The sequence below is a fragment of the Crinia signifera genome, chromosome 6 (assembly GCF_055691185.1).
Source record: "Crinia signifera chromosome 6, ASM5569118v1, whole genome shotgun sequence".
Lineage (NCBI taxonomy): Eukaryota > Metazoa > Chordata > Amphibia > Anura > Myobatrachidae > Crinia > Crinia signifera.
In genome coordinates, this window is record NC_139222.1 from 87,662,006 (window position 1) to 87,676,232 (window position 14,227).

General features: G+C 43.3%; 1 protein-coding gene across 2 annotated transcripts in view; it reads right to left on the minus strand.

Annotated features, from left to right (window-relative positions):
• Window positions 1-5,773: 5,773 nt before the first annotated feature.
• The window catches only part of CDHR1 (cadherin related family member 1), a 95,346-nt gene continuing 86,892 nt past the window's right edge, over window positions 5,774-14,227 (minus strand). Inside the window, exons 16-17 of one of the 2 annotated variants that reach the window (XM_083146389.1) lie at window positions 13,469-13,723; window positions 5,774-9,244 (exon numbers count right to left, since the gene is read on the minus strand). In XM_083146389.1, the coding sequence (XP_083002515.1) occupies window positions 8,690-9,244; window positions 13,469-13,723 (810 nt within the window). In that variant the 3' untranslated portion in view covers window positions 5,774-8,689. Of the gene's footprint in view, window positions 9,245-9,753; window positions 10,226-13,468; window positions 13,724-14,227 lie in introns of those variants that run through there. The other variant, XM_083146390.1, reaches the window with a different exon arrangement.

A 14,227-nucleotide genomic window follows, 5' to 3' on the forward strand; every position in this document is an offset into this window, starting at 1 on the left:
CTCTCTCTCTATCTCTCTCTATCTCTCTATCTATAACTCTATTACACTGCAGCAGCACAAAATATAGCACTCTCTGTCACTAGGCCTCTCTATCTCTCTCTCTCTATCTCTCTCTCTCTCTCTAACTCGATGACACTGCAGCAGCACAACACAGCACAACACAGCACAGGATGTCACAAGATGAAGCAAGATCCCAAGCAGTGATCAGGTAAGTATTGAGCAAGGTTCTGGTCAGTAAATGGCGACAGCTGGGCACGGTGACCGCACTGCACGCTATTCCAGACCGGAATGGCGTCTGCAGTGTAGTCCCCGTTAGTTTAAACCCCCCTCCATGGCTGTGATTGGTCCGTCGGTCCGACGGACCAATCACGGCCTTTGGGGGCGGGCGGGGTGAGGTGGGGTGACACCAGTGTCACCCTTACACCCCGCGGTGATTGGTGCTGTACTTTACAGCACCAATCACCTCCGATCCCGTGTCACCGGCGAACGTTATTCGCCGGTGACACAGAAAACGCTGTAATTGGCTGTTCACACTGAACAGCCAATCACAGCGATCGCCGACGGGGGGGCTGCATCGCAGCCCCCCCTGGGCATGCAGGGACATGTCTGCTGTCAGGGACAGCAGACATCGTCCCTCTGTCACTGCGTCTCTAGACGCAGTGACAGTTAGAAGTCATGACGTATATATACGTCATGTGTCGGGAAGTACTTCCCGGCCATGACGTATATATACGTCAAATGTCGGGAAGGGGTTAAGCTTAATAGCTAATGTACTTTTTACACATAAAATAAATGGTTTAAAACATGGGACATAAGTGTCTCACACAAGTCAGATATGTTGTTGCTGACTGGAATGCACATTGATATCTGCTCGTATATGGGGGGGAATACACTATTTTTGTGTGCAACATTTTTACTTATACATTTTGTGGCCAACCCTGCAACAGCCTCAAGCCTCACAGATAGAATACAGTAGGTTTGGTTTTTTTTTCACATAGATACTAGTACATTCTAAAATCTAGAATCTAGACACAAATAAAGTTAACGTTCAGCCCTATACAAACTAGCCAATGAGCTACGTACTGTATATCGTCAGTGTATCCCTGTCAGCAACCAGCAAACAATATTATAATTACACACTGAACAATTTTGTTTAGTGATGTCACCAGGACCCACTGAACATGCAGGTCATTGGATATATAGCCAAAATGGACCCACATTTTCAGCAAAGGTGGGGTGGAGAGCGCTAACAATGCACAAGAGCCAGTGGCGTAACAGAAAATTTTGCTCCCCCCCCCCCCGGGACAATATCGTCCGTCCCCCCCCCTGTGGTCAGGGACTCGGGAGAGCCTGAGGTCCCTGCGGCGCTGATTATGAGTTGCCGGGGTCCCAGCAGCGAAGTGGAAATACCGCCGTGCGGCAGCGCGGGAAGCACTTCTGACTCTGAAAACACTGGGCGCATGCTGATTGGCTGAATCTCAGCCAATCAGTGTGCTGCCGCAGCCAGTGTTTTCAAAGTTAGAAGCGCTTCCCGCGCCGCCGCATGGCAGTAGCGCAGTATTTCCACTTCGCTGCTGGGACCCCGGCAACTCATAATCAGCGCCGCAGGGACCTCCAGGCTCTCCCGAGTCCCTGACCACAGGTACCCCCGCACCGCACGGACCCCCCTGCCAGCTCCCCGCTGTACCCACAAGCAGTGGGGAGCTGGCGAAGAAACAACAGCGCCCACAGACTCCCGGCGCCTCCCCGCCACCGCGGGGGCTGCGGCCCTTTAGTTACCCCACTGACAAGAGCATGCATCGTTAAGATATGGAGTGTACACACTAGACGAGAAAGTAAAAAATATCGCATAACACGGCCTTTCTAAGAAATATATTTTACTTTCTTGTCTACTGTTTATGGGTCTTTAAAAACATTCTAACTTCATCTTTTTATGCCATAGTAAGTTATTATGGACCAGATGTATCAAGCTTCAAAAATCAATAAAGTGGAGCGTGATAAACAGCCAGCCAATCAGCTCCTACCTGTCATTTTGCAAACCCAGCCTGTAACATGGCATATAGGAGCTGATTGGCTGGCTGTTTATCACTTTACATTTTATCACTTTTTTAAACTTGATACATCTGGCCTTATGTCACAAGTCTTCACCAAATAATGTTCAGTGGTGAAAAATGCATGAAGAAATTCCAGATGGAATTGCTGAAAAGGTAAGATGAAGTAAAATTCCAGAGAACAACCCAATTTTCATCCGAATATAAATCTCTCTGCACATGTTACATCTGCCCCACCTGTAGTGCAACATGGGTTTGCCCAATTATTCACTTTTTTGTTTTACTTACAAACATGAACCAGTTAGTATTTTAATACTTTTCGTGAGTGCAAAATATACCATACACAGATGTGGCATTTATTACCATTTAGGTGAAGGTAATGTGCAGTAATATGTTAATATCAGTTTAATGTTTGCTACATCCACATTTGACAACCTTTCTATAACCACAGCCTAAAACTAAACCTCTTAATGCCTAACCCTACACACTGGGATCCCACTGTCTGTATTCTGATTCTTGGGGCCAAATGTAATAGACAGCAGCTGTGCGGGGTGCCAGCCAAGATCTGAGTATTTTTTTAAAGGATCAATCATTATAAGGCTTGGTTTTTCCTTGTAAGTAATTGCCGGCCCCTTTAAAAAATCCTCCAAGTTTGGCTGACATCACGCACAGCCACCAAGGAGGCTTTTACATTTGGCCCTTGGAATCTTGGCTGCCACTATCCTGACTGCATAGAGGATGTCTAGACTGGCATGCTACAGCCTAGAATGCTACTTAGTATGTCCTTAGGATGCTCCAGACACTTAGGGGGAAATTTACTAAAGGAAATTTGTAAAAAAAATAGGTGTATTTGTATCCAGAAATACACTTATTTTTGACATTTACTATCCCGAAAATACGGCAATTCGTATTCGCATTGATAGCACATCAATACGACTATGAATTGCCGTATTTTCGGGATAGTAAATGTCAAAAGTAAGTGTATTTCTGGATACAAATACACCTATTTTTTTTACAAATTTCCTTTAGTAAATTTCCCCCATAGATTCTGCCTGGTTCTGGTGACAAGAGCTTCCTTAAGTCACTCTGGGGCAGATGTATTAAGCCTGGTGAAGTGAAAAAGTGGTGATAAGAAGTGACAGGTGATAACGCACCGGCCAATCAGCTCCTAACTGATATTTTTCAAACACAGCTGATTGGCTGGTGCGTTATCACCTTCCACTCTATCACTTCACCAAGCTTAATACATCTGCTCCTCTGTGCACTGAAGTTGTCCCTGGTCATGGCTGCCCTGCCCCCTTTTGTGATTTCACAATGTCACAAGATTAGGGGCCAGATGTATCAAGCTTCAAAAAGTGATAAACCACCAGCCAATCAGCTGCTACCTGTCATTCAGAAAACCCAGCCTGTAACATGGCAGGTAAGGGCTGATTGGCTGATGGTTTATCACACTCCATTTTATCACTTTTTGAAGCTTGATACATCTTGCCCTTGGAGTGGTACAAGCACAGGGCGCATCTTTGGCCCTGTTACACCCCTGGCTTTAGTAGCAAGAAATGCAGTAAGAAACTGAAGATGGCAGTCATGTATCATTCTGGAAGGTCGTCCAGTAAAAGAGTTAAAGGTGGACAGAAATTGACTACAACAATGCATACACCTCACGGACAGTGAAGTGAGATGACTATGGGCTATATGCTGTATGGATGTTAAAAATCACTGTGCAATATGAAATATAGCGTATTTGCAATGTGACTTCAAACTCTGTGTGTCAGGGCCACCATCAGGGGCAGTACAAGAGTTTGTTCCAGGGGAGACAACAGTGTCAACTCGGTGGCACCAAAGATCATGATGTGCTTCTGATTCTATGAAACAGAAGAGGGGTCATTGGCACCTGCAGCAAGACCAGATTGTGATGAAGGTACAGTATTGTATAAGCACTGGGCTCTCCTGTAACAGGCAAGTCTTCCCTCTCAACCCTCCCAACAGACAATCTTTCTTCAGCTTTGCCTCTGACATTGCACCACCCTCAGCTCTTCTCCTCACATTGACCATGCATAGTGTGAACTGCACATACCGTCTGTATGATAGAAATGTGAGACAGCAGCTGCATGCATCACGCAGGGGTACTTAAAGTGTCTCATGTGTGCTCCTGCCCGTCTCTCTGTTACGCACCCTGTCCCACTGTCCTGTTTATTATTCCTCCTTCTGCACCTTCCCACACATATCTGGGCCCAATGATTCCTTATGCAAGCTGCAGTGGCACTGCATAAGGGCAGACTGGCCATAGGGCTCAGTGGGAAGATTTCCTGTGGGCCAATGTATAGCCGAGGCCTGTTTTGCTTGTGAACACGTGGCCCCACCCCCCTGTAGACAGCCCATCTTATTCATTACACTGCAATGTCTCCATTCATTTTGTTATACCATCTCTGCAGTACAGTAACTCTGCCATCCAGTGATGCTGCCATAGCATATCCGCCACTGGTTCCTTATACTATGTAGCATGTGCAGTGTAGCTAAGTATAGGTCCATACACACTGGCTGTTTTTGCCCAACGTGTATGGATAACCATTATGGGAAAAATCATTGGGCTGATTCATTGCCCATTTTAGCAATTTTCCCCAGGGTGGACGACTTTCCATAGTGGGATGCTATGGAGAGCCACCCACCCCCTCACTTACGACCGGGCCAGCAATGATGCGGGAGAATGCAGCAGCGCTCATTTCTGCCCCATATACACTGGGCGGCTTTCAAGTCGAAAGCCTCTTCAATGAGTAACCTGAGCGGCTTTCGGTGTGCATGGGCATTATGAGGCATGTGAAACCATATGATGCACATCTGTGCTATACACATAGTGGACCTTATGTAATATGATTGACAATTGCATTGCACTGATTCACTGACAGATCAAATGACTCCTTTGTGTGCTTCAAGATGTCATAACAGAAAGTGAAAGCAATTTTTGCAGGGACATAGATCTGTTACAAACTTGCTGGATATGGAGAGAGGAAGCTGTGTAGACAGAGATTGGAGGTAGGAGCAGATAGGGACCTGGGTTTGGGGTGGAGAGTCTGTGGGCTAAAAACTGTCACAGCTCGAAGTGAACATAAAAACCGTTGCAGTTCAAAATGAAAGCACTTTGCAAAAGCTGTCATTTTGACGAGCTTTTAACTAGTAAAACACAATGATCACTAAACAAGAAATCCCAATTAATCACACCTTGGGCCAAATACAGTATAATAGGGTGAGAGTTTCAGAAAGTGACAGATTTTGGGGGAGTTTTCCCATCTTTTTTAAAGCGGCAATCATTTACACTGTAAAACCATGCTGATTTTGCATTGTCAATGATTGCCCCTTTAAAAATATGGGAAAACTCTCCCAAATTCTTTCACTTTCTGAAACTCACACCCTATTTACCTTATTTTTTTTCGTTGTGACAGAATTTGAACGATGTTTAATTAAAATGTGGATTTCGTAATGAGTTACCATCTCCTTTGCTATTATATTTGGTCATTGTTTCATGACTGTATTTCAGTTAATATTTTATTATTTCCAATTTTATAAAATTGTTGACTAAAGGGTATACATTAACTTACATATCCTTTGTCACAAATCACGATCAGTTTGTTGTTTCAGAAACAATAAAAAAAATCTTAATTGGCTTTACAATCTTTATTGAGTTTTCTTTGTAAAAAAAATTATACATGACAAAGTTTTCACTAACACATCTTTAACACGTCTCTAATTAAAACTCATATCCAATTAATCAGAATCTCTTTCTATAGGTTCCAGTAGAGAACAAAATGACATTGAGGGCTGATCAGAAATCACACATTTAACAGGCTTTGTTTACCCTTTAAACCAGGGATAAAGATGTGGCAATCCAGCTGTTGTGGAACTTCAAATCTGAGCATGCCCTGCCAGTGTTAGCATTCCCTAAAAGCAAAACATTGGAAGGGCATGCTGGTTTGTGTACTGTAGTTCCACACATGCTGGGGGGACTCTTATTGAATACTCTTGCTTTATACATTATTCTACCTTCTCCTCTCTACAGCTCATGGCCAGTCAGAGCCAGAAAGATGGTGTAGACCAGGGGTGGCCAAACCTGTCCTCAAAATCAGTTTGTGTTTTTCAGGAAACCTGTGGATCTAAAGATGGAGCGCCTCTCAGCCAGCGCTGAGAATTGGCAGATTCCCTTAGCTGGTGATCACTGGTGGAGAAGAGTTCCATCTGATGCGCGAGCTTCTCACACGCACACACGTTACAATGTGACAGTTAGTAATGACTACAGCTGTGCACCAGCTAGGTGATTTGGAAAATGTGGACCAGTGGTACAGTAGATCTTGAGGACCGGTTTGGCCACCCCTGGTTTAGACCATTAGAGTAGAATATTATTATTAAATCAGTATGACAATTGAACTTTATGGGAGACATTTACTAAGGTGTATACACCTGAAATTGTCGTATTTAATTTTGTAGGCAGTCGTATTGAAATACATGTTCAGCCCGGGCAGGGTTAATTCTGGAGGGGGGACCCTTTTATTGGGTGTCACCACTCCCTCAGAGTTCCTGCCCGGGCTAACCGGTCAGGGGGTTAGTGCTTCAGCCACGGGACTTTATATAATAATGTCCCCTGTCTGTGGCATTACCCTGCTGGGTGGTTGACCCTGGTGATGGTTTTAAAAATTACGGGGAACCCCTATGACTTATGTTCCCTGAGTTTTTAAAACCAGGACCAGCTCTTTGAGCCCAGGGCTGGTTACAGCCATGACGGGGGACCCTACGCCGTTTTTATATTTATTTATTTTTTTCCTTCAATTTTTAACACACATGTGACTGATCCGTGCAGACTGCCAATTTGTATTTGTATTTAGTGGCCGTATATGGCTGCCAAATATGAACACGAGTGGCCAAAAATATGGCTGCCTACACCATTGGGGAAATAAGAATCCGTAAATTGCATTTTCCGAAAATAGGGCTGATGCCGGTCCTATGGAGTCGTATCCGGCATCAGCCGTATTCGTAGTTCTTAGTAAATTTCCCCCTATATGTTTATAAAATAGAGGTCAGACTTTATAAAAACAATTTAACAATGGTCTGCAATTTTTTTATGTTAACATGTTTCCCAGATGCCCCGTACTGTAGTAGAGAAGGTGTGGCACTCCCTAAATCTTGCAACTTACATAAAAGCCAGCTTAGCTTTATTGTGTGACATGATTCCAATGATATGTAAAAATGTATATGCCTGGACAGGTAGATAGTGGCAGAAATTTATCCAGTTATTGCTTTTTGTTTTGCCACATTAAGGCCTTTACCACTTGGCCGTTTTATTTCTCCCTGCTCGACGTGAGAACTTCTGCTCTGTGTACTAAGAGCAGCATGGAAATTGCCAAAAGCCATCTCCCTTCTATTCCGAGTACTTCTAGCCCTGTGCGGGATATGGTCGTATGGTCAACCATAGGATGTTTGACAGTTATTAGGTCAACACCATTGGGTCGACATACAGGAAGGTCGACAGGGGTCTAGGTCGACATGGGTTAAAGGTCGACAAGGGACTAAATCGATGTGTTAGGTTGACATGGGTTTTTTGACTGTTTTTTTGTGCCGACAGGCTGTATTGCATGCCCTACCATCCACTGGGGCATGGTGGGAGAATCAAATAGTGTGCCGAGCATAGCAGGGCACCGTGCCCGAAGCATGGCGAGTGCAGCGAGCGATGCGAGGGGATGCGGTACACTTAAAATTGTGCCAATGTTGACTGTGTCGACATTTGGGGCAAAAAACAATGTTGACCTTTTAACCGTCGACCTAACCCATGTCGACATAACATATGTGTCAACCTAGACCCATGTTGACCTAGTCCCTTGTCAATCTAGACCCATGACGATTTTGACCCATGTCGACCTAGACCCCTGTTGACCTTCCTCTATGTTGACTCAACGGTGTCAACCTAATGACTGTCAACCATCCTATGGTCGACCAAACATACCCAACCCCCCTGTACACCTAACAGATCACATGATACATACAATAGTGTAAAAATGCCCTTGCTCCTGCCTGATAGCTGAATAAACTGGGCAGAAATGTTGATATCGATATGTTAGTAATTATCTGGAACACCTATCAAATCATAGCTATACAGTACATACATTAAGTAAGGGGTTTAGGAAACAGCATAGATTTCCTTATCCTATAAAAACTCAGCCTACGCTGTTTTACCTCTTATTAAACAAATGTAAATGGAATCAAAATCTTACACCTAGCAGAATGCCCCGCTTATTATTATTTTACATAACACACAAATAAATTATAAGTTGTAAAGTTTGAGCAATTTGTATTGCTCATTTTATTGGATATAAACTTTTAGTACTTTTGGCAGCCTGCAGCTAATAAAAGGAATCTTCCTATAGAAGGTCCAAAATTGAAACACACAGAAAGCTGAAGCACTGAGTATGAGCGATGTGATGCCTGTAAAGCACTGTTAAAACAATGCACATCCATCTCCATTTTTCATTTCAAGAAAAAAAAATGTTTTATACATGTTATGTACACATATGGTGATTTCAGACATTTAACAATTCACACAGAACTACGGTGTAGCTCACTGAATGGATGGAGAGGATTCCCTCTTGGTGGACATACTAGTAAAAAGATAACGAGCTACCGGCATTTTTCTTCTCCAGCATCTGTTTCAGTTCAGATACAAGAGCAGCGCTTGCACTTGGAACTTTCTCCTTCATGTGCTGATCAATAATCCTAGGTGTCAGGGACCCCGAAACGGTGGGCACTCTCCATTCTGTCTTACTGGCTCTTGGTAATAGGCGTGGCGGTGGAGGAGGACAGGGAGCATTGGGTGGAAAAAGGATGCACTGACTGTTGTTATTGCCGTTCTCATTTTGAGGACCACCTTCCATTTCTTGCATGGAGAACTTATCTGCAGGACCTCTGGACTTCTTGAACTTCAACCACTCTGCCCTAATCATTCTGGGTGGGTGATCCGTTCTTCTCCTTCTAATTATTCTCCTCAGTGGCACCACTTTGTTAGACTTTTTGTTACGCCAGAACATCGCAGTAGATATTAAGATTGTTATGACCACCATAATTGCCATGACACCAGCTAGCACCCCTAAGGCTTTCATGGGGTTATCTTTACTTTGCATCAAAAAGGCAGCCACAGGCCCCTTGTGAAGAAGAGTCTGTAAAAGAGTACAAAGATAACATGTGACTTAGATTCTACCCAAAAAAAGAAGTGCCTTATATTTATAACTAGGCGATTATACTTTTCCGCTATATCTATAAGACATCTGAATGTTTGCAATTAGTACATACTGTAGTATAGCAGTTCTAGAATACCGTGCATGTTGTATACCACTGGCCACAAACATTCCATCTTTGTATTGTAATGTTCTGTGTTTTTTAAATGATGTGTACGATGACCTAATACTGTATATGGTCATGTTTTATGTTCAGACATTTCCTACTCAAGACTATCATGTATAATAACTAGTGTTCATTCTTGCACCCGCCATCTTTGAAAACCCATGCAGTTACTCTTCCCGGCCTGGTGTATCGCTGTCTGCTGTAGTGGTTCTAGTACAGTGTGGTCTGTATATCAGCAAACCAGACATGTGCTAGAAACACCACATCAGACAGCGACACCCCAGGCAGGGAAGAGGAACTGCATGGGTTTTCAAAGATGGCAGGTTCTAGAATGAACACTATAATAACTAAAAACATGATCATTACAATCACAGAAGCACCACTGCATTTTCTAGAGTATGGTTTGAAGCTTAAGGGCATTAATATAATGTAATATGTAATACATGCATGGATTCTATATACTATGTCACTAAGTTTACATCTGTTTTCCTTGTACTCTTTTACAGACAATAGGGCTTAGAGTTTTGGTGCCTAAATGGAAGTCATTTGGCATGGAGGGGGCACATTTCTAAGCACTCCTTCAGTTAATGTAAGGCCTGCTTTGGTGGTCCCCTTATTATTTTTTTGACCCTGCCTCTAGGATGAACTTTGGATCTTTTCACACTTTTCCAGTACATGATGGTGGAAATCACTATAGTAATGGAAATGCTGGAAAGGACTGTACTCATGCAAATTCCAAATATCGTCCACGGTCGCTTCCTGAGACTCAAAACATAGGATTTTACCCTTGATCTGATCTGGAAATGGCAAACATGAGAACAGGTAATGTGGGGGGATGAAAAACTGGATGCGGAAAGACAACAGCAGGCAAGGTATAAACATAGAAACAAGAACATCAAAGCTAAAATCATGGAGAAACAAGAAATGTCATGAGTGACATGGACTGAGATGAGCAGTAACATTTTGCCTTCTAAACATATACGAACCATTCTTCTTGCAGAGTCTGCACTTTGTTGACCTACTGTGCTTCTACTTAGATGATGAAAACTTCTATCTGTCTAGCTAGATTTAATATCGTTCTCATTTTAAGCGATCTTAAGTACATGAACACAGGATTTTGCATGAGGCATCAGGACAATTCTGAATAACATATTAGATATTGTTTCTTACATTGCTTAATAAGCTACAAAAATGTGTCATGCTGGTACAATTTTTTTTTTGCATTTGACTTTACTGTATGTAAATTTGGCAACACACTTATCGATTTATAAATGTATATTAAAGTGATGGAATAATCTAAGCGCGGATCAAAAATAACTGAAAATGTTCAACCGTTTGTGCAACATAATCATTCAGATTAATTTAGATTAGTTTTGGAACCTTTTCCAAAAAACACCAAATTACTGTAGTATGTCTTTAAGGGGAACTGGTAAAGTGAAGTGACTGTTATAGAGACTGAACTTACTGTGGGATTTACCCTGTGGATAATTCGCAGCACTGGACGTATTCAATTAGTGGGGGTAACCAAGCTTGCAAGTCCCCACAGTCCGACTGAACCTTGCAGCACACGGAGCCGCACTGGAATCATGAGTTCAAGAATAGGCTATTCAACTGAATAGCCTTTCCATGCACGGCATGATTTTTGCTGTCAATTAGCCATGGGGTAGAGGCCTTGGCTGACTGAATATCCTGCTTGGCGTCTCTTGATGCTGTCAATGGTTCTAGACAGTATGTGGAAGTGGCTACAATATGTGTCTGAGAACACAACCGGCTTCACTTACACACGTGTCACTTGTATAACATGCCCAAGAAAAGACCTTTTTTACGTTCACTTTAGGCCACATCCTAGTTATTGCACAGGAATGCCCAACACTTAACATCTTGAATATTATTACCACTTGTCCCGTACACAGGAGCTCCTTTATGTGTACACTCAAGGTAGTTAATGGGTTTTTCTGAACTTTCTTCATATACTCAGCAGCAAATGATCCCATGGACATCGAAATAGAATGCAGTTTGCTTGCACCTCTGAATCAGGCCCAGGTTTAAACAGCAATGCCAGCAAATTAGTGGTTAACCTATGGCTGTTGCATATATGAAGCAAAAGGTATTACTTTGTTAAATCTACTGTAGCTGCTTTGCAGAACTTTTGGCATTTATTTTTGAATAAACCTATTTCGGTGCTGGTTGACTTTTTACTCATTGTAGAGGGTTAGGTATGGGATCCCAGAGCTTACCATGCCGGTAGTCAGTAGATTGACAGTGGCATGCCGCATGCCGATGGTTAGAATCCCAACACCCATTAGGTATGTACAGTATGGTAACCCTCTCCCCCAACTTCCATAACCCACCCTACCTGCAGACTAACACTACCCACCCCTCCTTCACCACAGCCTAACTGTAACCCACCTTCTAGTGCTTAAACTTAACTCCCCCCTCCTCCACGCAGCCTATGCCTAACCATACTTCCATTCAAGATGATCACATTCAGGATTTGGGAGTCAGCAGTGTGAGCGGTGTTGGGATTTTGATGCCGGTTACCTTACCAGTGTCAGGATTCTGGCTCTAGTATTTAATCTGTCAGCATCCCGGGTGTCAGGATACCAACTACATCCCATTGTGGATGCAGTGAACAGTACAATGAGAACTCAGCATAGACAAGTACAGTATAGTTTGAAATCAGGGGCTCAAAAGAAATACTGATAGGTTCCATGGCTAAGTTTTCCACATACATGTACATCACATCTACATCACATCTACTATGTACACCCAAACATATAGTCATACAGTAAAAGGATCATGTTTGTCTGTCATTATTAAGTAACACAATATTATAGCCAAATATAGCAAATGACTATGTCAATGACCATTTTTGCATCATTCATGGACATATAACATTTAATAATAGTAAACAAATGGGTACTTATGTAATATCTGGGCTCCCGTTTTTCTTATGAGACCGCCTCCCCTCGCGGGGCTCGCTGCGCTCGCCACGCTTCGGGCACGGTGGCTCGCTGCGCTCGCCACACTATATAAAATCAACTCCATGCGTATTTGGATAGTAGGGGTATGAAAAAATGGGGTGTATTTAACATGGGAGCCCAGATAATACATAAGTACCAACAAATGTATTGATTTATGTTAAGTTCTAAAGTATTGAAATGTCAGTGCCCTCGGTACTCAGTACTCCACTGCATGACACAAAGTTTTCTGGGCACACTCAAGGAGAACAGGTAAATTAAGTAAATGAGTGAGTCCTCCCTAGAATCTGGTACTATCTGGCTGATGTTCCTCAGGTGTCAGTGGCATTGCCCCCTCTGCAAGGTAAACTGACCAGCTCAGCTGTTTTGATTCCAAAGTTTGTAATGGGAACCATTGCCTGTCATCTAAGCCTGATTTATAGCACTACTTTCCCAGTGAACCTTATACCACTATGGCGCTAGGGAAAAATCAAGTAAAAAAAAAAAAAAGCAATGTGATTGAGTCAGTAGCCTGGGTACATGGTGCTACACTTAGGATAGGCTGTATTAACATACATCACCTCCCCTCGCCACGCCCCTGCCGTTATGCTAGCATATATGTACTAACATATGCAGCTTGCATCGAGGTGCAGTGACGGAGGCCCCCTCAATACCTGTGATGTGGTCTCCGTCACCTCCTGGGCTCTGCGGTGGTCCCTGGTGTCTCCTCCTCTCCCCTGCAGCCGGAAGGACATCCCCGGCTGTGACATGCTGCTGGGGGAGGAGGAGCAGCACGCAGGACGGGGAAGGGGGTAGGAGACTGCGGCGAATGGAGGGCAGTGGGCGGCAATAGAAGTCCATAGGCGATACCCTGCCCTGTGGTGACGCGGCGGCCGGGGATTAGTACATTTGTAAATGTGGTAAAACGGGGGTTTTACCGCAGTTTCGTCTTAGTACATCCCACCCTTAGAAAGGTACATTACTGTACATACTTGTATCTTCACGAGAAACTTTCAATCACCCAACCATATTAAATGCAAAAATAAACTGTAGTGCACATTACAGATTACAAAATATTACCTCTTCAGTAACATCAATCTTGACCACAGCAGTGGTACTGAATGATGGAGAGCCTCCGTCTTTCGCCTGTACAACCACGGACCACTTGCAGTTTTGGTTGCGGGTAATGTTCTGAATTACATCCAGCGAACGGATATAAGACTTCAGTTTGATCTCTCCAGTGCTTTGGTCTATTTCAAAGACGTTGTCTGGATCAGCTTGCATGATGGAGTAGTTCACAATATTGTTTGGTTCTTCAGCATCTTGGTCTGTTGCCTAAGCAAAGCAGAATATGTATTTTTAAACCTTCAGCAAATAAAATTAATTATAAAAAAGTGCGGCATTTGCTAACACTAGTGAAGTGAAGTCTAAAAATAATACAAAAATATTATTACACTAAATGATTAGCAGATACTTGGAAAACATTCTGTAGATAAAGGCCTGATTCAGCCATGACCGCAGGGGTAGCAATTTCACTACCCCTGCAGCGTCCTGCTTCTGTGACTTCTGGTGCTGCAAACTGAGCCTCCGCTTTCCACCAGGGGATACAGGAGATGAAGGGATCCCGATGACTGGCAGCCCTCAATGGAGCACCAATCAGCGGACCCTTGGTAGATTGTGAGTCCATCAGACACATATAGCTGAACACACTGGCCCTGCTCCTGCCCTGGCAGAGCTTTGTCTGAAGCTGGTGTTATTTTCCACAATACTAAGTATAGGAAATATGATCTGGTTACTTCAAAAGTAATGCTAAAATTACAAACCAACACTAATTGTAAA